At 42.2% G+C, this 26,332-nt stretch overlaps 1 protein-coding gene across 1 annotated transcript in view; it reads left to right on the top strand.

The window, feature by feature from the left end:
• TBXAS1 (thromboxane A synthase 1) overlaps positions 1 to 26,332 on the top strand; it is a 231,656-nt gene that overhangs the window by 52,595 nt on the left and 152,729 nt on the right. The window contains exon 2 of the mRNA XM_026840998.1: positions 701 to 794. Coding sequence (XP_026696799.1) covers positions 701 to 794 — 94 coding nt within the window. The remainder of the gene's footprint in view (positions 1 to 700; positions 795 to 26,332) is intronic.

The following is a 26,332-nucleotide window of genomic DNA, read 5'->3' on the forward strand; positions in this document are numbered from 1 at the left end:
GGGGGGGGGGAAGACTTTGGGGTTTGGTTGTTCTTTTTCTTGTTCTCTAGTATTGTCTCTGACAACATACCACAGTTTCATTTGAAACGAGAGATGCATGAAGCTTTTCAGTCTGGGTTTTGTTTCCCTGTATTTTTTTATATTTGTTTAATTTGCTGACTGGCAGCTGTAAAATCACTTAATTAGCATATCTGGCCCAAATATTAGGCTTGACTTGAACATACTGACAGTGTCTTGGCTCATGCACAACTGAGACTAGCTTGAATTCTGTGATCTGTATAGGTAGCAGTGATGGAAGAAGAAAATAATAGTCTGAAGATCTGTCTTGTTCCTTTCCCAGCTATGCCACAGTAGTCAAACACTGAATCCCTGTTTTGATCTTGTTCGTAACCTCATGTAGCTTTGGAGAGTCATGTCTAACTTCCAAGACCCTCTGTAGGAAGAGGAGCAGCTCTCTACTGCTCAATTTGCAGGCCTGTGTTTGAGTCCCTTCTTTTGCCCTTTCTGAAGCACCAGTGCATTGCGTTTATTTCTGTGACCTGAGATGCTGCTGAGCAGTGTCACCACATTGACAGTTCTGTTTGGCCAACACAGAAAGCATCTTCTCCCTCTGAATCCAGGGCAGTAATCTGAAATAATTACTATAGTAAGTTGTATCATGATGAGATCCAAAACTAACTTACTACCTTATTTTTTCCAGGTACTCCACATCTGCTTTCTCCAAACTAAACAAAGTAGGGATCCGACACCCTCCACCTCTTCCTTTCATTGGAAACCTGCTCTTTTTCCGTGAGGTAAGATATGATTTTCTTTTGTATTTATTGAAAATGGTGGGAAGAGTGGACAAGAAGGTAGGAGGAATTGAAGGGGATCCTATGCTTCAAGGGTACCGTCTCTTCAAGCATCTTCCTCCAGAAAGAACAAGCAAAACTCAGCTTTTTGAGTGAGTTGGTAGAAGCAGTTGTGTGCAAGCAGCTCTAATTTCAGGGTAAAATAAACTTGAGGGAAAGAAAATGTGTAAGCTCCTGCAGTTAATTACTTGAGCTTTTCCAAGAAAGTTCATGCCCTCAGTGAAACAAACTTAGTTATGTGAATAGAGCAGATTATGTTAACTAGCCCCAACTGGTTTGTTCTAAGTGGTTTTGGCTCCTACGACCTTTCTGTTTGTTTGTACTTTTGCTGATTGTACACATTTATTTTAAAGCTTGTAACGTTGCTTGCTCCTAAGCAGTAACTGGAATTAGGTACCAGTGCATGATGTTGTTCTGTGCCCCTAATATTGGGACTGGGAGGGGGGAGGAAGAAATATTGAGATTCTGTCTCTGGATTTTGTTCCCTTATTTTTCTCACCCATTCCCTTTCATTAGTCTACTAATGCTGTGTTTTTTACCTTGCTCAATTTCAGCAATGCTTCTGAGGGTCCAAGATCTCTTAATAATGAGAAGCTGCCATTTCTCTGGTTGAATCTTACAGTAAAATCTCTCTAGTGTGTGTCTGTTTCAGTCCAACAGCTTTTTAGGAAATCTGGGCTAACTCCAGCTGCTGCCCAGTTTCCTCTTTTTAAGTGCATGGTCATCAATATCAATGCTAAGATTTGAATTATTAATGAGAATATAGTGCCGCTTACCTTGGTCTTCATGGTGATTATTCTGTCAATATCTGTCTCATTATTAGGCAAAAACCATTTAAACACCAATTTTACATGTACATCTGATTTCATTTAGAAAATAGCATAAAAGGTAGACTTGATCCACTCTTGATTAATTTGAACTGGAATTGATAGGGCAACTTTAACATACAGGGGATGCTGGGGATGTGGAATACAGACCAGTTCACCCTCACTCTTCTGGTTTCAGTTCAGCTGGATGGTATGAAGCTACTCGTTCTGTAGCTCTTTGGTGACAAAATCCATTTATCATTAGTCACCTGCTAACGCTTGCTGTAGGAAAAGGTGTCTAGAAACTAAGTTATTTTGATATGTTGTAGAAAGGTTTGCCCTAAACCAGTGTACGAGCAGATGTTTTTGTGCAAACTGTTATCTGTGATCTGTAAGGCAAATTTCATTACCAGAATTGTATTCATTAAATTCACTTAAAGCAGGCTAATGAAGAAAAGATAAACTTGATTTTACTAACTTTTAGGAAAAAAAATAAAGGTAGCTGAGAAATTATATCTTGGAGTACCAAGAAATAATTATTTCAGACAGGGTTTTGAAACGCAGTTGAGTGATGCAAAGCCACAAGCTCTACCAGCCTATATGTCCAGCACTACGACATTTCACTGTCCATCTTCTCTACAGTCCTATTGCTACCTGTAGGAACAGGCAGGGATGAGTCCAGGCTCTTTGTAATTTTTCTTTCTTCCCTCATATATTTTGCCATGTTTTCTGAATTTGCTCCTGTGGCTGCTTTCTTAGAAATAGTGCCCATAGCAACGCGCTGGTAATAGGAGGGCTGCTTTTATACTGCAGGCTGTTCTCTATGAGAGCGTTTTCAGGGACACAAGTGCTCTCACTGTAGTCAGTAGAGGACAGTTTCCACTTTCCCTTCCCCAACAGGGGAGAACCAGAGGTTGTCTGTCACCTTCCTTGGGATGGGGATGGTTTTAGGGGCTTAGCTACTAGGGGCACAGCTGTGCATGAGCAGCAGTTTGTTGGGGGCTGGGGTTACTTTTTTTAATAGGAAACAGCAAAATGTTGATTTGTTCTGTTGCTACATCTACAATGTTAAGAAGTTCTTGCACTCGCACGTTTATGCAACTGGGTCTTTTTCACTGATCTGGCATTTTAGAGAGTCTCACTTTTAAATAGGCCAGCTCCTTCTTGGTATTGCCAATGCTTTGCAGGGAAAATGCCCAAGCCACACTCCCACTAAATCATCAGACTAGCAGCTTTTAATCTATGAACGTTTATTTCAGAGGAATTCATGAATGGTGACTGAGAGGAATGAATTGATATGTGCTGCATGGAAATCTGCATATGTGTAATTCATAAGTTTTCAGTATTGAATTTGGTCTGCAAATCAACACAGGTTGAAAAGTCCTGCACAACAGTGAGATCTAGAAAAGAAAGGTAATTCAAAACACTTCAACATGCACAGCCTTCCAGTCTAAAAAGTGTCCTCATCTCATGGTTTCAGGCTTTCCTCCTAGAATATGATTGCTAGAAACTTAAGGAAAAAATAAAGGAGGAGAGAGAGTCCCTTTAACATAATCAAGTGAATCTAGGACCTGGGGATTTAAGAAAGAACATTAAATATCAAAAACTCTCAACAAAATTGTGGGAATAAACAGTATTTTTCAATTTGTAATGGCATACATTCAAGGATTTGCTTGTCTTCCCCCTTAATTGGGTGTAAATCAGTTCTACTGAAGTGAATGGAGGTTCCTGTTTTGTTCCACTGTATATGTGAACAGTGCATCAGGCCTTATCCTTTTTTTGCTGCTATTCTTCTTCAATAGCAGCAAAAAACAAATGAACAACATAAGCAGGATTTGACCAATAGTGCTGGTTTGTGAGGTTTGTAATAAACTTCAGATGTATTTTAAACAAGAAAATGTTTCTGCATGAGATTTTTTTAAGAGTTAATTTGAGGATTTCTCAAACAGTGTATTTTCTCTGAGTAAAATAGAAGTTGCTGTTAATACAGTGTTGCTGTGAGAGGAAGAGGAAGTGCTGAAAGTTAAGGGGCTAAGGGAAATGCAACAGGAAAGACCTATCTCCATCACAGAGAAGCAGACTTTAAGAGCTGACTTGGGGAAAACAAAGTTATTTTACTGTAAGTCACCCCTTCTCTCTCAAGCACAATAAAGGGAGATAATCGCACCCTGAAACTAAAACATATCCAAGTTAATCAGCTTATCTCAAAAATAGGAAGATAGGAAATTATTGCAGTTCTGCAGCTGGGAAATTATCTGAGTCCAAGATATTAGATTAAAAATTCTTCCATTGCATGAGAACAATTTGTGGTGGATAAGTCTGATGTAATAGTAAATATGATTAGGCTGTTTAAAAAAAGCAGCACGTTCAGTTTTACCAATAACTGAGCAGACAGACTGCTGTTTTGCTAGAAACTCCTGACTGTTCCCCCACCTCTCCACGTACTGCATTTTTCCTGCCAGTCTGTGGAAAAATGTGAGGTTTGTTTGCGATAGCCATGTAATGGGAGACACAAGGTTTTACACAGCGTGGACTTTAACACATGGATTTGCATGGGCTTTGGAGCAGCAGGTTGCAGAAAAACTAAACAAAACTCTCCTAGTAATTCCCAGGCTAATGACTTTATTACGTGACAAATGCTCGGAAAACTGAGAAAGCACATGTGCCACATTACCTTTCTTCCCAAAGAACCATGGCAAACACTTGACCTGTTGCTATGGCTGTGCTGTGCTTTTCTCCCCATTTCCCCTCCCCTTTCTAAAAAGGCAGCTACGGCGTTTCTAAATGTCATTGGCTCTGACATTTGCGTGGCTCTGGTCGCCTGGTACTGTACCTGTGTACACTCTTCCCTACTCAGCCTTCTGGAGAGCAGCGCTGTGCTGCTGCAGCCTTGGGGCTGGCGTCTGGTGTTTTGGGGTGGTGGTAGGTGTGTGGCTGGCTGCCTTGTTTTGGTCCTTGGTAGGCGGGATATGCAGCTGCGCCCTGCATACAGTTGGGTGATGTGCTTTGGGTTTGTATAATGGCACGATCATGTGTTGCTTTCCTCCTGTTACTCCTAGCAAGCTCAAATGATGCTTTTGACTGGCTGTGTACTTGTATCCCTGCCTTGCATTTTAATGAAAGACATCACTCTCTTTAGCCCCTCTCTGCTTGGACAGGATACCCTTTGTTTACTCTGTTTATTTCTGTCTGGCCTACTTGTAGATCCTGGACTACCCCAGGGCGGCCCATTTCTGCTGAATGGAAGTGCGGGCTGTGTGGGTGCTTTGTCTTGCTTTCAGTTTGAGATCTGCCTGGGCTGTGTTGTTTTATGGCTGATGGGTGGGAGTGGAGAAGGGGGAAGTGCAGGGAGGAAGCACAGAGCAAACATGATCTCTTTCCACTATGCATCTGCCAAAAGCATCCTTAGAGTTGGATGTAAAGAAAAATAAAAGGCAGAGTCCTTGAAGGAATGGAATTAACCCCATGTCTAATTTGCAGCCTAGAAAGCAGTGTGTCAGTGCTTAGAGAGAGAGGCTGCAGCGTTTACTGTTCTGGAATTTAATGACGCAGCATGTAAACCCAAACAAGGTTGGAGTGAGGCAAATGGTGAGGGGAGCAAAGAGGGGGGAAAAGGGAAAGGGAAAAAGAGAAGCTCTCAGGCTGTAGACCTGGAATTAATTACAAGAATAATATGGCTTACACTGACAGTAAAAGCCTGTGCATGGTTTTGTGTTGCTTTGTGCAGATAAACGAGAGGAATGGGATAGTGAGTGTGTGTTTTGCCACTTGATAGCTGTCTGTGTCGAACCAGACAGGCCAGCCGTGGCATCACTCACCAGCCTGGCTTTCTCTCCCCCACTTGGCTGTGTGTATCCACTGTAGGCAGCTGACTGCCCAGACAGACTTCATGGGGTCCCTCAGGTCTTCTCTTACGTCCTCAGAAACCCACCTTGATCGGGAGGCCTGTGCATGCATGCATTTCATGTGACATGAATACATGTGGTGCAGATCTAAACCTAGCCATTTCACAGTCTGAAACATGACAGAAAACCTGGGGTTAGACATGTTTTTATGTGTATATTCATACATCTATAAAGCCAGTCTCTCTCCCCTTCAAATACGTGTATTTTCCTGGTTTCAGCTGGTATGCTGTGCTACCTCCTTTGATCACACGTTAGCGTTGTCAGATACCCTGACAAAGTCAGTGCAGTATCTGTTTGTGGGAACCTAATGCAGGAAATCAAAACATCGCAATTAGCTGTCTTCTACTTGACTATGCTATTTGCAACCTTCAGCAAGATCTGGACCTCTGGTTTCTTGGAACAGCATCGGGCAGAGCTGTGCTGTGGCTCATGCCAGCTTCTCCCTGAGCTTGTGGGATCTCAGCAGGGTGAGCCTGCTTCTGTGGGGAGCAGTGCATCCGCCTCAGAAATCCTTCTGTAGAGGCACGATGTTCTCAGCTTCTTTGCACTCAGTGTTTCCAATAGCTGTGTTTGCAAGGTATCCCTGAATGTAATGTCAGCTTTAAATAATGGTCATGGAAGCTAGAGACAGTATTAGGATACAAAAAGCAACTGGCAGGTTTTACATGACAGAAAAGTGGGGATGAGTTATTGCTGCTTTGTGGGTGAATAATGGTGACCCAAGCGGTGAAGGTGGTAGTAGTCATAACAGATGCTTTTGCTCTTTTGGACTATATTGTTTTTCCTTTGAGGGAAGAAACAGGACTCCCTTTCGTATTCCAGGGTATAGCATGGTGACTCTGTGGCTTCTACCTTCACATCTATTTGCTGTGCCAAGGCTGGGAGAGTGTTTCCTCTAGACCTCAGCGGTTGCCTCTAAGAATAGATGCAGACTTCACTGATGGGCAACATCATAGTTTTCGTATTCTTTAAGCAACATTTTGGTGGTTCCTTTTGTCATACTTTATTCTTGCTTTATTAAGCACTGAACGAGGTGAAGGGCAATGGTCGAGTCATTTGCTAGCTGTGCATAAAGGGCTTTACCTGTTAAGTGAAAAAGGGATGACGTTCTCCGTAGCAGCACAGCAAGTAAGAAGAGAGACTCTCCAATCATGCTCCTGGCTTTCCCCAGACTCCCAGTGTCAATTTGGGCAAGTTTGAGTGGGGCAAAGCTTTGTTTTTGTAGTAAGCAAATCTCTTATTTCACTTTGAGCCTCTTTTTACCCATCTGCAAAATTACATAAATGGTGTTCTGAAATAGATCAGTGTGCTTTTTTCATCAGGTTATGGTGAAACACATCGAGCAGCTTCTCTGGGGACTTTCTCTGGTAGATTTGGGGAGGCTGCTATCGCTGCTGGTTTTAATGGACTGGGCCACTTGAAGGCTGGAGAGAGATTAAAGGATTTGGCAATAATCACAGAGCAAGTGGGGCTGTGGATTAATGCCAGGCTTGAGCTCTGGTCTATAAATGAAGGTGTCTGAGTAAGGTGGGTCCCCAAGATCACAGTGCTGAAGGACACTTCTCTGTTCCATTCCATCCTTGATCAAAACCATTGTTCTTTGGTGGGTTTTTGGTGACATCTGACAAATGATTGCCCAAGATCCATCAGAGCAGAGTTCTGCATCATTAAAATGTCACCTGGCTCGCCACAATGGGTAGGGTAGATTTGCCACATGTTCTGTCTTTTGGAGACTACATTTGCATGTTCATCATGTAACCCTCTGGAATTTGCTATGTAGCCTGCTCTTTAAGCAGCGTGTACTGCTAAATTAAAGCCAGCTCTGGCATGACATGTAGCAACAGTGAACCACAAGACAGCCGTGCTGCACAGTATTTAGGTTAAGAGAATGAAGATAATGTATAGTTGCAATGGTAGTAGCATACAGATAGACAGAGTGTAATCAGTTAAACTGTACTTTACCTCGGACTCCAGGGTCCCTGTTATCATATACAAAGAGTATGATTCCCCCAACAAGTGGGGACCCTCACCTTGAAGAGCAGTGCAATAGTGATATGATTGAATAGGAGGACTCCTGTAGCTGTTGTAGTAAACTTAATGGGCTTCTGCACATGGACTTAAAAAAGCAGGAATATTTCTTAGGTGTGATTGTCTTCCGTTCAGTTTTCGCTGTAGTCACATCAGTGTGGCACTGGCCTGGAGAAAGAGGGATTGTACTAAATAAAATCTTTTAGTCCTTGAAATTAACAAAGCAAACAATAGACTCAGTGCTGCAATGAATGAGAGCAGTCTCTGTTGTTTTAAATGAAGATGTAACTTGCTCACATTACCTGTAAATCTGGAGTTTAGTGGTGTCATATGCTGCTCACCTTCTCATTGCTATGTGAAGAAATCCATATTCAGAAAACCAGTTCTTCTATGCCAGATCAGTGTGTATAATAATAATGGCCAGGTATCAGTTGTAATGCTAAAATTATAGCAGGCTCAGATTGGCTGTTGAGAACAGTTGTTATCCATGAGCCAACAAATTTAGCTGAGTCTTAACTTCATTAGCAGTGTCTAAATGCATTAGCCATATGCTCCTCAGCATATGGGTAAATACATAACAATTTATTTTCATTAGGGTTTTCTTACAAGTGCTGCTAACCCAGGCTCCACTAGAAATGTTTACAGGATGACACGTCTCTTCAAAGAAGAAGCTGGCCTTCTGTACAGCAAGTCATTCTGAAAGGGTGACAAGCAAGATACGTCCCCCGTCCTTTCTGAGAGTAGGAAGGTACAGCTGCTGTGCGTCTGATCCACTGTAGCTAGCTGGGCTCAGTTTCTGCAAGACTTTATATTGAAATGAGCGCTAGAAGGCTTTGGAGAACTGTCTGTTCAAACACGTGCCATTAAATCCCTGGTATTCGTGGTGTGCTGTCTTCTGGGTGCCTATGGTGCACCTAGGGTGGCATCACCTCCTGGTTATAAGATTCATGACCCTCTGGGTTCTTTCCCGTTCTTCCTCTCCCCAGGCAGGATGTGGAGGTGAACTATAACTTTCCCTAAGAGGGACTTGGTGTGAAATTGGGTCTTAGTCACGGCCCATAGTCAAACGGATGCAGTGCTGGGAAGAGCGGAGTGGGTTTGCAGAAGAGATGTTGGGGCAGAGCCAGGGGGCTTTAGTTGCTGTGGACATGGGACAGATGGAAAGCAGCCATTGTGTGCTCGAGCTTCTCTTAATTTGTCTGAAAGAACTGAAACATTATTTTCTGGAGCACTCTGGTTAAAAATTTATGCTATTTGATCTAGAAATGCAAGTTGCCTAGAAAGGTATGGAAGTGTAAGAAAGGACCAATCTTGTCATGATGAGAGGTATAAAGATTTAAAATTATTCTGATTCTCCATGTCCTCAGAGCCCTCAGCACATATCTAAGTGTAGATGATAATGTGAAACCAGAATCAACCAGAGTTGGATTCTAATCAGGTGTGAGAAATAACTGGAATTGGTTTTGTGGTTGTGTGGGGTTTTTTTTGCTTGTTTGGGTTTTTTTTAAAGAAAAAAGAGAAAAAAAACATTTCAACAGCGATTCTAAACAAACCTGTGTGCTTTAAAAACATGTATTTCAAATTCACCACTCAGTGCAGTGAAACAGATGATACAGTCTTCAGTTGTCCTTGTACTTTTAATTTTTGTTTCTTTGTTATTAAACTTTTTTCCTATTTCCATTTTGTAATTTTTAAATATTCTGTGAATTTTAGAAAATTTCTATTAAGGCAGAGGGAAAATTGAAATGTTCTTTGGACAGTTGCACTGATGCAATTTTAAATATTCAAGTAGAAAAAACAACCCGCTCACCGAACATTAGTGATTTTTATTTCACCCTGTGACAAGAAAAAATAAAATTACAAGCAAGAGAAAAAGAAATTGAAACCTATATATATCTTTAAAAATACTCCAAAATACATATTTTCATAATAAACTATGAAGAAAACCCATTAAAATAATTGCAAGTTAGTCTTTACTATTTTATGCACTTCCGTAGTTTCCATACATTATATCTAAAGGCTTTTTAAAATTCTGAGCATACGTAAAGCTGTTAACTTTTCCTAGGTAGCATGATGCCAGAGGTGATTCAGGTGGGATTAGTGGAAGCTGAGCTACAGGAGCCATAAGAAGTCACGTGTGATGAGTTAAGGAGTTTAAGTATTCTCTGGGAAGCTGAGGGGGACTTTAAACACGGTGATTATGTTCCACTCAAGAAAAGGGAAGAAGATACACAGCAAGAGCAGGGTTTGGAGGAAGCATCCCTTTGGACACACAGGAAAATCTTCATTGATTTGTCTCTATTTGGTTTTACGTCTATATATTGAGAGGAAAGAGCAAGCCCTGGATAGGATAAGGCACCTTGTGGCTCTAGATGGTAGCCTAGGGAAGAAGTATAAAGAGGTATGAGCAAGAAATGTACTGTGTGTTTGATATATGATTTTTGCAAAGGTTACAGCTTGCAAAAGGGTGAACAAATCTACCTTCATCGGTTAATACGCTGCAGCATATAATGTGTTGTTAAAAGCGTGTGGCAAGGCAGCCAGAGGAAGCAGAAGTGGCATTTGTGTTCCACATCTGAGGACAGTCTTGGACAGGAGCACCTTGCAGCAAAGGTGGGGTGGAAAAGGTGCTTGATCGCATACAAGGGGGGAATGGGAGAGCTTGGGCAAAAAAAGCTACAGTTGATGACCATATATCAGGGGTCTCTATTTTAATAAAGAGTCTCATATAGTTCATGACTGATAGAATTAGGGACCGTGCAAGTATCTTGTAGTTATATTTGTGTGTGGAACTGGCATTTGTGTTTATATTTTTCACTACCTTTTTTTTCCCCAATGCCCCAGGGAGCCATCTCGAAGACCTCATAAACGCGAGATTTCATTTTCTAATGCTATTTCATTTCCTGGATGGAGGACCTGCCACGAGAAGACCAGACCTCAAATTATAATAGCCCTATAAATAACTCCCTAAGGCAAAAGGAAAAAAGAAAGCCTTTGAAAGACAACCACAAATGCAAAAATGGAGGTGTTTCAGCTCTTGCAGAATCAGACTAAGCAGCTCCGGTTAGGATATCGTTAATTTAGTGTAAAGTTTTTTTGGGTTTCCCTGTTTATCTCTGTGCACTGTTTACTTACAAACCTATATCTGAAAAGTCCTCTGAGGTCTTTTACTTGAGTTTAATTTTCTGTGGTGTTTTGGTGCCTTTTGTCCTGTCTTTCCTAGAAAATGGAGTTTCCAGGTAAATTTGAAAACAATCCAACAAACTGACTAAAACAAATACAATTGCAAATTGAGTAAAAATAATCTGAAAATTCAACTTTATCTTCTTTCTGGGTGAAGTAGTTTTATTTCAGCAGACCCAGACTGTCTGCCTGCTTTCCACTGGAAATCTGTGCAGAATTGGCACATCGACTAGAATAAAAACATTCCTGAGGAATCGGCATGTTCTGTCAAAACATTTGAACAGCTCCCATCTCCCGGAGCATAGCGCTGCTGCAGCGTCGGCAAAGGGAGCTCTGCAACGCACAGTGCCGGCTTCCCCTCCAGCCCCCCATCTCAGATCCACCTTTTTGCATAATTATGGGCAAGGTGCTTCAGGTTAAATTATATTTAGCTGTGGTGGGAGTAGAGAAGATTTGTGAGAGCCTTTTGCCCCATGGTGTGACCTATGTAAGGGCTGTCCTTTTTCTGTTCCCACTAAGGCTGTGTTGGAAAAGTCAGGCAGGTGAGGCTGTAGGACCCCAATATCTTCCAGTAGCAGCCTGGGGCAGTGTACTGGTGAGCGGCAGCTGGGCTGGCAAAGCTGAGCTCCAGAAGCCCTGCTGCGTAAGGACAGGATTCCCACTTGACAGATGCTTCTGTGCCATGCTTCTCACTGCTGCATGACTCTGCTACGTGTGAGCTCAACTTCCAGCAGCAAAGTTCAATCTCTGTGTTGTGGAGTAATGATAATTTTATTTTTTAATGACTTGATTAATTTAAAAAAATAAAGAAAACTGTAATCTTTGGCTAGAAGAAGATACACAGCAATTACAGAATGTAACTAAGCTAAGTGTGATTAACCTCAACCTTTGCAGCAGGATGCAGATTACGTCAGTTTTGCCAAGTAGTATCTTAGTCCTCTAGCACAGAAATGAAGGGGGTCTAGCTGGTAAACTCTAGTCTGTATGAACGAGTGCGGTAAAATCAGGCCTGCAGCCAATTTACCAGAGGTACTGTCTGTCTGTTACTGAGGCCAATTGCTTAGGAATGTAATCGTATCATTCTTGTTACCCAAATTGATATCCCCTGATGGACCGCAGCTAAACGAGTTTTTATTTTTGCAGATTTTCTGGGCTGTTGCATGATAAGGCATTGTGGTCAACAGCATGCTGTTACCAGTTTGAAACAACTGAAGTTTTTCTTCATATTTGAAACAGTGATGTGTATTAAACAATGCTTTCCTGTGCTTATGAACTAGCAGATTGTGTCCTTCAAGGCTGCACATGCGACAGCAGCCTGTTTGAATGAGTATCATACCTATTTGTCTAAGCCCCATCCAGCAGAAGAATCCTATATAAAATAACGTAAAAGTAAAGAAGGTGGGAAGGCAAGCAACCCTCTGTATGTTCTTATCTTATATGCCATGGCAATGCCCACATAGCAATTCAGAGCTGTTTTGGTAAAAGTGGCATTACTAAGAAATACAATGGAAGAGAACAATCTGTGCCATGCGGAGCAAGGAGGGCAGAGGTGGCTTAGAAAGCAGCCCTAGCTCTGCTTGGGTTAGTGGCAGTGAAGCAATTTTACAGGGGATGGGTTGTGAATCTGCATTCCTAATGCTATTACTTGTCCCCTGGGCCAGAAGGGCCAGATGTGTTGCATAGGCAACATATTTAATCTGTGATCATTCCTGATGGATCCCCTCCAGCCAGTCCAAAAGTTACATTACTGGGCTGCAGCCCACTCCATGTAGAAAGACAAGACCACCCAATCTGATGCCTTTAGGGAAGGGAGAAGGTGAAATTCTTGCGATTACTATGATTAATAATTTCACTTTGTATGCAAGCAGTTGTAGGCTCTATGGCCAAAATGTTTATATACTGGTGTCTAACCCAAGGCAGTAAAAGCCACACTGTGGCATCTAAAAGCGTAACGGGAGTTAAGAGGCGTTGTTACTTTCAAACATTGCTATAACTCCTTTTATTTAGTTACGCAAAGTCTAGCATGCTTCACTTGTAAATTTTGGCCGGAGCATAAACCATGATGGCAAAATATGATCACCTTTGGGACTGAGGTGAAAACAATTTACCCCAGTATGGCCATATGGGAGGGGAAAACCTGTTAAAATCCTTCTATGGACAATTATGACAAATACATGTTAAAAGGCTTTGAGACTTTGCACAATGACAAGCCCATCTCTTCCTAGGAGAGGTAATGGGCTGAAACAAGTGTCAAAACTGAAGCCTCTTTGCAGGAGAGCTGAGCACACACACAACCAATGTGATCAAGCAATGCCCATTTATTACAACTAATTCAGCCCTTTTATACTGTTCTCCTGCACACGTGAGTAACACGCAGTACAAGTCCTCAAGATTGGACAGTCAACTTAGCCCGCGCTTTAAACCTTCTTATGATTGGATAAAAAGTGCCACATCAGCCTTGCCAGGCACCTGCCTTGTGGAACTTCCTCTTCTGTCCCAACCCCTTCCGGGGGTTGTTTGTCTCGTCGAGTTTCTCCCCCCTCATTCAGGGTTATGTCCTTATCACATTCCTGCTCGGCTGAGGCTCTTATCAGTCTTGGTCTCATGCAGGATTGCTCACATGGCCATTCTCTCACAGAAAGCCTTCTAGAATCCCAACACCACCTCTTAATATGTTATATTACTGTCTTGTGAAGATCCATGATGCAAGTTTGTGCACACTTATCACCATCCTAACACAGGAGCAGTCACTTAATTTGCTAAAAGTTTATAATCTGCAAAGGCAGACCTGGGAGAAAGGGAGTGTTGCACTTTTATGGGCAAGGAAACTAATGGCAGTGCCTATAACAGTTTTGCTTCACTACCCGTTGAGACCAATGGCCGAGTGTCCACTGTCTTTGCTGGGCATGGGAGCAAGGAGCGAGTGACTCCCAAGTGTGCACAGAAAGAGGTGGTGGCAAGGCTGCGAACTGCATTCGCATCCAGTGGGCTCTGGCACAGTGCTGCAATTGCTGACGCCTTCTCAGAGCCTCCTGTTGCTGCAGGAAAAGTTTATGTTACATGGAGGATGATAATGCCTCAAAACATCCACACTGGAATAAATAAGCATCTTGAGATGCTTCAGACACAACTTGCTTTTCTACTACTTCTGTAATCAGTCTGGTAATTTTTGTTTGGCTTAGGAAAAATAGGAGTAAGTGTTAAATTCATGCTTAAAAGATTGCTTCTCTTCAGAGAAATTTGTTATCCTTTTTCTCATTTTCAACAAGGAAAACTCACTTTTGCAGCAGAGATTTTGACATTAAACGTCTTGATAGAATAATAGGCATGAGATGGATTGCAATCTATTGCCTCAAGACTTTGCCAATCATAAACTAAAATCAGTTAATGCACTGAGTTAAATCTTGCTATATTATGCAGTGTGCTAGTAGTATTAAAAAAATCAATCCAGCAAATATATTGATTATATTATCTCCATAGCAACAAACAATAATGGGATAATGTTAGCTTAATAATTGTGCTTTGTGAAAACCTTTCAGAATAATTACTGCATTGTGGTCTTTTCACAATGTAGAATGCAATAAGGCTTCTTCCTTGACTGCAGTCACCATCAGCACTGCGTCAAGAGATGCTGTTTTTGTGTGCATGCATATGTATTCACGGGTAATTTTGCTCCGGGTGAAACAATTTAGCAGACTATTTTGGGATCCATTTTTAAATGGTCAAGACCACAAATTGGCAATTGTTTTCTATGTGGTTTGTTTTCTCCCACCTCCTCTGACAACTGGCTACTGTAAAAAGAGGCCATTAACATTCCTTCTCCCCTGTCTTTCTTTACAAGGCACAAAGATTTTGGCATGTAACAAAGCTAAATGTCCAGCTACTGTGTTAAGGATTTGCAGGAGAGAGGAACTCAGCTCTGAAGACAGTGCTTCAAAGCTGTCCCTTTAATTGAATTTCATCTGTCATCCACTAGAAATGACCTGTTTCACAGAAGCTGAGATATTTGTCTGTATTTTGGAGGACCTAATTCTCTTGTGCATCCTTCATTGTCATATAAATAACCCGAGGTTGTTACGAATAAATATATTTGTTTTTCTTATATATGTGTATAATAATTTTTATCTTCAATTTTAGCAGGAGAGTCAGAGGAATAGATATATACTTTCTTCATCCGGGTCTTGCTTTTAGTTTTACTTCTAGATCAACCCTGTAATTTTGATCTTGAATTAAAAAAAGGTGTTGACCCAAATCTATGATGGAGAGGCCAAGTTTTGACAGTGGTCAAAAAAACCCAGTTTAATCCCTGAAGTTTAAGCAGTCCCTAAACTGTCCTGTCTCTGTGAAAGCTCTCAAGGACCTGGGAGTGGATCAGGAGTCCATTCACCTTCTGGTCATGCCACTGTTTCCTGATATACCTGTTGTGCCAGGGCTGGGTTTAGAGATCAGCCAGCGGAGAGGAGGCTGCTGCCAGATCTTGCACCTGCAGCAGGTTCTGGTGCCTGCACCAGAAAGATGGCTTTCATAGGGTGCCCCGTACTATCCCCAGTAGTATGGTGGGATGCCCCTTTACTTCCCAGGGCGTGAGTGGACACCATGTTCTCCAATCACTCCACCATCCCTTTTTCTGTGGGACAAACACTGATGTCAGACAGGTTAAACTTTTTAGCACTGCTTCTTAACAGTACATCATGTTATTTTGATTCTTACTTCTGGATAGAATTTGTCATTCATATGGCCCACAATTTGATTTCTTACCATTTACCAGACAGGGATCCCCTTTTCTTTGAGAACCTCTAGGAGAAAGCCCCTACTTTGGCACTGCTGTTTACAATATGTGAGCATCTTGGCGCCTGGAATGTGCAAACCCCCAACTCTGTAGGTGGTGGCATTTTGGTACCGTATACATAAAAATACTGTACAGTGCAAGCAACTGACAGTTTTCTGTTTGATGTCTTCGTAAGGTGCTTGATTGTGCTGTTGTCCCCTGCCGTTTTCTTCCACAGTCCCTCCAGGTTGTTGCTTTACAGAGGACAGTGTGATGGAAGAGTTGTTTTCTGTCCCAGGCAGTGGTTACTTTCTGCCAGCAGCCCAGTCCCCTAGGAATGTGATTAATTCACAGGGAGAGGGAGGAACAATCGTTGCTCTCGACTTTGTGCCTTGTGCCAAAGCATCTAGTTCTGTATAGCAGTTGTACTGAATGGGGGTGCCAAGCCCTTCTCTCCTTTTCTGGGTGCAGATGCAGTTATGAAGGGGCAGCTAAATTCATTGGTTCCTCTGGAAAATATCTGGTATTTGCAGGTGTGTAGCATTCATTAAAAAAAAAAAGCCCAGATGGATCCACAGGGTGCTTTTTGTGGTGCTGCTGCAGAATCCAGCCCTGAGTGATGGTCTAGAAACGGAAATGAATGCCTGATATTGAGCCAATTCAATCCCCACCTCCAAACCCAAGCTCTTCTGTCTATGAAATTATCACAGTTGAAGCTGTGACTATGCTTCTGCTTGGCACCCCCTGTGCTCGCCCTAGGTGCTGGCTGGTGGCCTTGCTGATCCCTAGAGCTGTCCCAGATTCTCATTCCACTGAAACCTCCTGTTCAGTTTCTTTGTGCTATCTCAGCTTCTACTGCTCTCCACAATCCTGTCCCAGCCCATGTAGGGGTGGCACTGCGTGTTTCTGTCCGTCTCTTCCTAATCCCTTGTTCCAGAGAGGCCTGATACGGATTTCTAGTGTGTCTGTTTCTCATGCTTGGATCCTACCAGCTACCACAGGGGTGGCTTGGGTCTTAAACGGTGTTTGACTTCAGGACAGAACATGAAGAGTAACTTGCCTTATGAAGACAAGGAGATTTTGTGGGAGTGATTAAGATAGGTGAAGAGTTGACTGCCTGGTATGATACGGCTGTTGGGGCTGCAGTTTGTCTTATTCCCAGGGGGATTAAACTATTCTGTTCTGCACAGGATTTTACAACACATCTGTCCCTAGTGGTTTAGGGTAGGTCTGTCCTACCTGGTGGACTGTTGGTGTGGGAGCAGGATGAAGCATGCCAAACATTTGTTCACATGGCCAGAGTGAAGATGCTTGTAGCTTAGCAGCCACATGCCCCCTCATGCCCTGTGGAATGTATGGGTTCAGCTCAAGGCTTGTGTGTGTCAAGCTGACTTGTCTGCCCTTAACCTTGTGGCTATGCCTGGCTTGTACATGCTACAGATAGCAGCATGCTCTGTTTTGCATCAGATGCCAGTACAATCTATAGGGACATTTTTCTCCTTTCATGCTTGAGAGCCTGCATCCATACAAGGTGGGAATTAGACAAGAGGAAGCTTGGTTTGTCCAGCTATGTTAAAATACAGAAATAGTCCTAGTATCTTTCAGTAATGCATTAAGTGGCATGATTAATGTCTGTCACGTGTAATGCTCTTTCCTGGTCTTTTCCCTTGATGGAGTACTCTGTGTGCAGCACAGTGCTTTAATTTGTGCACTGTTTTGTGTCTTAGTGTCATCACGATTGAAATGCTGGGGTTTCAACCCCAAGCCCCAAATTAAGGTTGACATCTGGGTGATTCCCACAGCCCTTCACAAAGGGGGGTGAGTTTGTCTTTAGGCTTCCCTCCAGGGTGCTCCGGCCTGGCAGGGAGAGCCATTGGGTAAATGAGCCCCAGGTGTCTGCATTAAATAAACAAGGGTCAGGTGTCCCACTTGGGGATAAAAGCTGGGACCATTGCAGGCGGGGGCAGTGTCTGTGGCGGATGTCCTGTGCAGAGTTTCCTGTTGGGGAAGGCTCTCCTGCCTCCCTGGGACTGGGCTCCAGTCAGGTCTGGCTTTTGTAAATGTGGGCTGTGTAGAGATTCAGTATGTGTCTTCCTTGGTCTTATGTGTTTGGTTTGTTCATTTGGTTGTTTCCCATCCCTTCTGCATTTCACCGTTTATTCCACCCATTGTTGGTCATGCAGTGTTGTTGTTGGGATCAGTGGGATTGATGTTGATTATGTATAATCTGACTTGTTTGTATCCCTGGCACTCACCCATGTACTGACCCTTTTGTATCAAATACAATTTGATTATTGGTTTGTCTTTATGCTAGCTGTGTCCTTTATGCTAGGCCTGATAATTGGCAAAACACACAATAAAAAATTTGGGACCTGAACAGAGATGGAGTTTGTCATAATCTTGGGTTCTTTCAGATGTATGTTCCATAGTTTCAAACTTGATGGTCACAGATAACTAAGTGGCATTGACTTCATAATCAGCTCATAAACAATGGTAGAGGACCCTAGCACTATAGAAGGGGAATGTCTCTGAGGAGGCCAAGATAATATCACCTACTGAATGAGTAATGTTGCTTCCTAAAGCTGAGGTGTTCTTGAAACCCACCTGGCTAAATAGTACCCATTTAGGCACTAGTGAGTTAGACCAAAATGACTCAGAGTCTGCATCAGAAAAGAAAGCTTAAAACACTGTCATCCTAATTCTGTATGTGAAGATGCAAGATTTGCACAAGGACATGTAATTTTTCCAGTACTTGCTTCAAAGTGTGTTTGCATGCTATAGCACCCAAGAGAGACTATTGCACAGTGGGGTTCATTAATAACTTTTATCCTTAAAAATGACATTTTCATAATCTGAAGGAATCTGCTATTGATCTGAGAATGAGGGGAACACTCTTCAGATGTGGAGAAACTCCTTGGAGAAAACGAGTCCCTGTCTCCCTTTCTTAGGAAAGAAGTCAACTTTCATTTCTCCAAACGCCAATTTGTTGCCCCGTAAAACAGTGCTGTGTTGTCAGAGTACTCCTGAAATGTTTGTTTTCCTTAGATTTAGCTAACATGTCTACCTGTCCTACAAGAAGTTGTTTCCATTTCTTTAAATTATGCAATTACTACTTTGCTTCCCTTAAGGGAGGCCAGCAAAGGAAACTAATAAAATTCATTCTCCATTAGTAAGATGTGCTGAATGCTTATGCTAATCCATCTGAGAAACATTGAGCACATAGTGAAAATGCACATTGCAATGGTCTTCTATTGCACAGTGAATTCCCTCCTATAGAGAGCACTGTAATTCTCTGTTTTCCTGTTGTAATTTGAGAGTGTAGTAATACTAAGAAATGCACAAAGATGGTTAGTGATCCAGTGGAATTACATACAAGAAGAGATTGTGTAGGAGAGAATTACAGTCAGTTTGGAAAGAAGACAACTTAGAAGAGATTTAGTGGAAATTACATACTCTATTAAAAAAAAACCCCATCATTTCTTTTTCCTTTTTCTTAGTTTCTTGACTTATTATAAATATGTTTATCACAGGATCAGAAATTGCAGTGAGTCTGTAAGACCTCATATGGAGCCTTTCATGAACACGCATTGCACAAATTGTATTTCTCTTTGTACATGTCTTCATAATGACATGTTTTCTGGTTTTGATAAAGGTTCCTAGAAGCCTGAATAGGTGTCTTCTGTGACATTTACTATTAAGTAAAATAAGGGCCTAGCAGGTTTAAGTGTTATCTAGACAATAGTCCTAATAAAAATAGTAAGATTGCAATTATAGCTCTGCAGCAGATATAAACAAGGTCTAAGCTAATGGCAGGCGACTTCCAAATAGATAAAAAGAAATATTACTTTAGTCAGTGTAATCAGTCTGGAGAATACATCATTGCAAGAATCAGGGAGTCAAATACAGCAGCTGGAATAATTTGACGGTCTGGATAATTTTGTGACTAATTACATTTGTAGCTATGCATATTATGATAAAAGTAATTGAATCTTAAGCTAACAGTTGGGTGAGGAAGAAACCTCCCTCTATTTAAAGTATTTTAAGTATTTTAGAGTTAAATGTGTATGTAGTCTTGTTTTCCTTGTCTCTCTCGAAGGCCTCAGGCATGTGATACATCTGAAAACTCAGAAATAGATTGAATTTGTTGATATTCCTATCTCATATACTGTCTGTGTTTCTGTAGCAGAGAAGGAGTGGTTTTGTAAGATACCAAGGAGGACTGAGAAACCTGCAACTTGTCTCTGGCTCTACCATTGACTTCTTGTGTGGCATGTGGCAAATTGCTTAATCTTGTGTACTTCCAGCTCCCCACCTGTGACAGATGGGCACTTGCCATCCCAGAGATATTATGGAAAAGAAGTTTGTAAAGGGAAATTAGATTGAAAAGAGAAAGACAAAAAAAGCACAATAATCTCATTGCAGTATGCCAAATGAACGTATAAGGCCTTATCTATGTGGGAATGCTTTGGAAAGTTAAGGTGAATCAACTAGATGTGTGAATGCAGCGTGCACATAACAGTGTACAGTAAATCTCTTCCACGAGAAGAGTGTCTCTCATTCTAGAAGTGTCTGTATATCATCTTGAGGGTCTGGCATAGATGGGCTGGGTTTTTCATCCTACACTCCATTTTTTCTAAGTATCCACATTTTATCTCCTGTGTTTTAAAACCCTCCTTGAGTTTCTTGCCTTCACTATTCTGACTGGGAGGCTGTTCAAAAATCTTACTACTTTGATAGTCAATAACTTTCATCTAATTCCTAGCAACATTTATCCATGGCCAGTTTATACTTATTTGATATTTTAGTAATGTAGGCCTTTATATTAAACAGATATTTTTCCCTCCCTGATGATTACTTCCATTACATTTATATACAGCAAGCATGTCTCCTCCCTTTGGTCTGCTAAAATGAACCTTTGGTTTGCTAAAATGAACTCTCCTAATTACTACTTGTAAGACAGGCCTTCTGTTCCCTGAGGATCCTTGTAACCCTTTTCTCCACTCATTCCATTTTTAATTAATTCCTTTTGAATGTGGCTCATCAGATTTCTATGCAGCATTCCAGAGAAAACATATCCTACATATTCTACATTTGTAGTTTCCATCATACCTGTTGTTCATCATTATCCTGTGGTTGATGTTTCCATCCAGGTTTTTCTCTTCTCTGTTATTTTCAAACAATAATCTACTACTGCAAAAATTCTTGGAGTTAACATAGTCCTTCTAAGGGCATGAAGCTTTGCTTTCAACTAAAGGCTCTCCTCTTTTACAGTTCTTCAGGTTCTTTAGGTCATCCAGTTCTTCTGATATGACAATCTCAATCTGTTTGCCTGCTGAGGAAAGAATATCTTTCAACCCAGAACCGTGAATGTACTTCATTAAAGTCTGTCTGCTTTTTGTGCCAAAGTCAGTCCTCAAAACACGGAATAAGATTTGTCCCAAGACTGACCCTTGAGAAATCTATGGGTTTCCTCCTTTCATGCCTGTATTTTTTCTTTCAACTCAGTCCATACTCATTTCCCTACAGCTTGCATGTTTACTGTCTCTCAGTTTTTATCCCAATCTTCATCCTTCTGGCTGTGATGACTGTTCACCTGCCACCAGACCCGAATGTGTTACTGAAGTCTGTGTACATCTTCTGCTGTTTCCTCACCTAGTGAACGTGTTACCTTACCAAAGAAAGATAACATGTAGTGTATCCCATTTCGCATTCCTCTGACCCTCTTTCCTTTAGTTATTTGCTGTGAAGCAGGGTGCCAGGTTGTTACTGGTGGGCCAGAAGTGGTGCCTGAGGGACTGTTAACTGGCTGCAGCTGCTCCATCCAGCCATGCCACTTATGCAGTGCTGCTGCTTATGACTCAAATGTTAAAAACATATGGCGGGGTTTGTGAGAAAATCTGAGAACTGTGTGTGTTCCATGCACTGGGAAATCTTGCATGCTATTGAGGTCAGGCTTGCAATTGTGTATTTACTTGCTTGGCTTCCCCTCCCTCCCGTGGACTCCTCAGTTACCAGCCTATTAGAATCAGCCATTAACCAGGTTAATGGGGAGAGACAGCAAATACCAGAAAGGATGATGTGCTTTTCTTAATTCCTTCTGGAAAACCTGACTATTTTAAACTGTAAATGTCTCAAGAATAGGCTGAAAAAGGTCCAAAACATGTCTTGCTTTTGTAATGCAGGCACACCCAGGCAGAGAAGAATGAGGTAAAGCTGTTCTCCCTAGGACTTCACCATCAAGTGATCTTTGGGGGTGAAAGGGTAGTGCCCTGCCAAAACTGCCCAGGTGGCTTCAAGCTGGCTGCATGGAGGCTTTTGGGTGGTGAATCAGCTTGACTGAATCATAGTGTGCCATCTGATCCTTTTGGGTGATGTGATCCATTGACATGGTATCTCGATGCAATCTGATCCATCCATCTGACCTGATCCCAGAAGCCTCTGCCTTTCTCTGACCAGGGCAGGTGATGGACAGCAGAAGAAGAAGGAGATGAAAGACATGGGGTAAGAGCAGAGAGAAAGGGAGAGATCATGCAAGAGGCAAAATAACCATCTTTCAGGGAAGGACTTGCATGGTTTCTCCAAATAGTGATGACAGCTCCTTGTTCCAGACAGCAAGGGCTAATACAACACACAGAAATAAACCTGCCCACCTAGTTTTCATTAAAGATCTGAAAAGGTAGAAGGAAAAAAAATTTACAATTTGTTTGGTATTTAGTTCAGGTAATTTTTTTTTAATTGTGTAATGAGAACACATTGTCCAAATTTTCATATGCAGATTCAATTAGTGCTCAGTTAATTAGCCTTTACAGATGAGGATTAACTTAATTACATAACACTAACCTCTCTTAATAACTATTAAGGGTAGGAAGGCTGCTTTTAATAAATTTGGAAGGGCTATATGTGTTTTTTAAAATCTGAAATGGCATACACATAAATTAAACCAAATTACACACAGAGGACAGCCATTAAGGGAAACGATCAAAGGAAACAAACTATGTACATGGCTTGGAATCAGGCTGGTTAGAAGTTCATGCTGTTTTCCCTCTCTTGTCCGCTGGCATCCTAGTGTTTTCACTATGATTATTACTGGAGATGTTTTACAGTCTGGGGTTATTCCTTCAAAGTGGGCTGCAGTCTGATACAAGGTTGCTTTAATTACATATTAACTTGTATTAAAAAAAAATCAATTTAGGTACTAAGTTATTAGCAGTTGTTTTTTTCCAGGTGGTCTAAGGAAAAAGACATGTGAAACCCATTGAATACTAAAAATCTGATCCACAAATGTCATTCATTGTCATTATGTACCAGAGATAACTATATAGATCTCTGTCTCTTGGTATGAGGTATGCACTCAAATAATGATGCTGTGGTTATTAATACCACACTGAAACAGAACATCATGGCTGACTACAGGGTGGTGAAGGTGGAGCTTATATGGGGCTAGTGATGGCAGTGGTTTCTTTGGCTTCTGAGTTACAAGTCTGAATCCAGGCTGTCTTGGAAAGTGACTGACATCAGGTAATATGTGATGCTTTTCAGAAAGGGACAACAAAAGAAGCCTTTTTCCCTTGGCTATTGTTTCATGGGTAATGTTTACCACTTGCATTTGATTTTGTTGGGAACACCACATCCATCTCCACACATCTCAGTAGCGTTTGTGACATTCAGTGCACTACAGAATTCAAGAGCTACCCTCATTGCATTCTGGAATTCATTTTCTTGGAGTCCAACTTTTGAGTTACTGTCAGAAGCATGTGTCTGCTGGATGCCAGCTTTGTGGCCCTCTTCAAACCATTTTGTCTAGTGACCCTTAAGGACTATAGCTAAGTTCATAAACCACATGATTTGTTTTCTAGCTGCAGCAAGCTGAAATGTTACAAAGCATCCTCTGTGCAGTCTGGGTTACTTTAAGCTTGAGCTTAAGCTTAAAGTCACTTAAGTCTCCAATTACAGCCACAAGATTTGTAGGTATTGAGCAACTATAAGAACAGGTTGGATATGCCTCATGTTAGACACCCCAAAAATTGAAATTCATGGTACTACTGCCTCTTTCTGAAAACTTTGGCTTAATGCCTACACCCATTTTCAGCAAGGAGGGAAGATGACATTGCTGCAGATTTTTTCCTTGCTGTGAGGAACTAGCAAGGTGAATATGCAACAAGGAGGAAATTGTTGAAGGATCAGCCTTGGAAAAAAAGGAAAGGGTATACTTGAGCCAACGGACTCCTTTCTGAAGCCCTTTCACGTATGTGCTGCTCAGGCTGAAGCCTCCAGCGTTCAATATCTCAAGATAGATGGTTGGCAATGACCAGACTTTGCTCTGGCTGATGCAGACCCAGATCTTATTCCCTTCCACAGGGGTTGCACCTGTATCCCTCAGAGCAGGATTTAGCCTTGCGTGGAGTTTGGCCCACAGATGCAGCTGATACATGCTCAGAGGAAGGGGAGAATGCACATTCCCTGTAGGGTGGCAACTGCCAGCCATGTAAACAAAGAAGCCTTCTGGGTGTGCAGCAGTCAGCCCACTTGAACTGCTGTTTCCATGGTATACCAGATGCTATAAAATATGCTTTCTTCAGGGAAAGAAGCTTTTCCTACTCCTGCATTATCTTGTTTGATAATGGGCTGTCATCAGGCTGGTACCTCTCTGTAGGGGCCACACACAGCAAGTACCCCCTGCCCTAACCCTTTTCTCAGTTGTTGTTGATGACAATTCATATTCTGCAGCTTCCAAATAAAGAAAAAGCTAAGTGATTTTTCTGACTTGGAACAGCATTACTGACTATGCTTTTATACTTCATTGTTACAAGTGACTGTTTAATGTGCTGCAGTTCCTCCTGATGCACATGGTGCCATCTCGTAATACTGTGCATTGTTTTGCTTTTCAGTTTCCTTCTGTTTTCCTAAAAAAATCAGAATACATATGTTTCCGTTTTTCCCTGATTATTCCCTTCCTCACCCCTACATTGCTTCATTATTGCTCCTGTCTTATGGCTGTTTAAGCCACTGGGTATACGTCAGCAGGCACCATTTCTAAGTTCACTTCCTCTCCTTGTGTTTACCCACTGGGTGATCTTGGGTCAAAGAGAGGTCTCTGCCCCCATTTTCTTGTAAAACAGTTGCTGTTGGTGGGCAGCTGCTTAGTTGTCTTGTAGGCACTAAGTACAATTGCAATTATAAACCTGGACAAACCTGCAATAATGAGCCTTGGAGCAGATCGACCTCAGCTTGTGTGAATAAGTTACCAAAAGCACTTATGAGGCTTGCTGTGCTTCGAACATGACTCATAGGAGGAGGACAATGTTTTCGAGGTACTGTTTACTGGGAGCCATGTTCAGGGATGATGTTGCAAAACTGGCAGAGCTATGTGGACATGGCATATCCCTCCACGGTGTACTGAGACCATCACAGGTACATTGGCCTTCCACAGGGTTACTGAGAAGAAACATAAGTGCCTTCATATGACCCCAGCTTCCTCTTGTTGAAAGGAGTTCCTTGGCTTGAAAGGGATGCGCACACACATGCCCTCTGCCTTGCCTGTGTTCTGGCCACAGCAGCCTTGTGGGGCTCTGCGTATGCTGGTTGCTTGTCTTTCCCAGGCATCCCAACAAGACCTGCTCATGAGTGCTCACCATGCCCATGAAGGGGGTGAGGATAGCAGTGGGTCCAGGAGGTGGATGACGGAGGCAGGCAGTGGGTGCATGTGATGGTGCAGGATGCTTTCACACAATCTCTCCCAGATACTTTTCAATTGCTTCTCTCCCCCCATCCTGCAGGCTTGTACTTCTCGCTTTGGGGAAGAAAAACTGAGTGTGGTTAATTTTAAGCCAGTGCAAGCATTTAGGAGACTTGGAGGTGGAAAACCAGTTATTGGTTAACAGGACTGATTTGAAATGTGTTCTGCCTGACCCCTCTACTGTAGTGAGCCAGGAGCTGTGGTTCTAAGAAGTCGGCTTTCTGGAAGGCTTTTTCACTGAATCATTTAAAGCCTGGGCTTCTTGTAAATGTTAATATCCTGCTGGCTCGCTGGAATGCAGCTGGTGAATACAGCAAGAGCAATACCTATGTGCGTGCTCACAATCCAAAGCAAAACTTAGCAGGCAAGGTTCAGGCTGTACTTTGGGATGAAGGTTCAGGCTAGGAGGAAAGTGGGAGAGAGGGCAGACCTGCTTCAGCATCGTCTCACAAGACTGTAAGTCCTTCTGCCCCATGCATCTGATACTGTTGTGTTACATGGGGTGCAAAGCACTGGTGTGCGATGCTGCCCAGTAACCTTGAGCGCTGCCCTGTGCCGTGGTGATGCCTCAGCGTGGCTGTAAATCTGTCGGCTGTCTTCAAGCAGGTTGGAGTCACTCTCCCAGGCAAAGCGGTCAGAGTGCACCAAAAAGCTGAGCCTGCTTTACACAGCCTTAGATGTGACCACCTGGAGAATAACGCTGGGGGGAATTTGGCCCCAGGATTTCCCCTTGCATCATCAGGGGAGGGCAGTAGGCAACCTTTGTAATGCTGAAATCATAGCAATTGCAGGCTGAAATCCTGCCACTGCTGAAGTATCACTATAGCAAAATGCAGGTAGGTGTGAATGTGTGTGTACCTTTTCCCCTCCCTCAGCGTCTGCAGATAAAAGCCTTTTTGAGTTAGCTGTATGTATTTGTGGTATCACAAAGGCTTTGTCCACCTTAGTTTCTGTGTGCTAATGGATGGGGCTTTCCTGCTTATCTTAGTAGTAAAGTATTTTTCAGGTGAGAATATATGTATTTTTTCAGGCAATCATCTAAACCACCTCTTTCA

Source organism: Athene cunicularia (genome assembly GCF_003259725.1).
Source record: "Athene cunicularia isolate RWA chromosome 1 unlocalized genomic scaffold, athCun1 chr1_part2, whole genome shotgun sequence".
NCBI classification, from domain to species: Eukaryota; Metazoa; Chordata; class Aves; order Strigiformes; family Strigidae; genus Athene; species Athene cunicularia.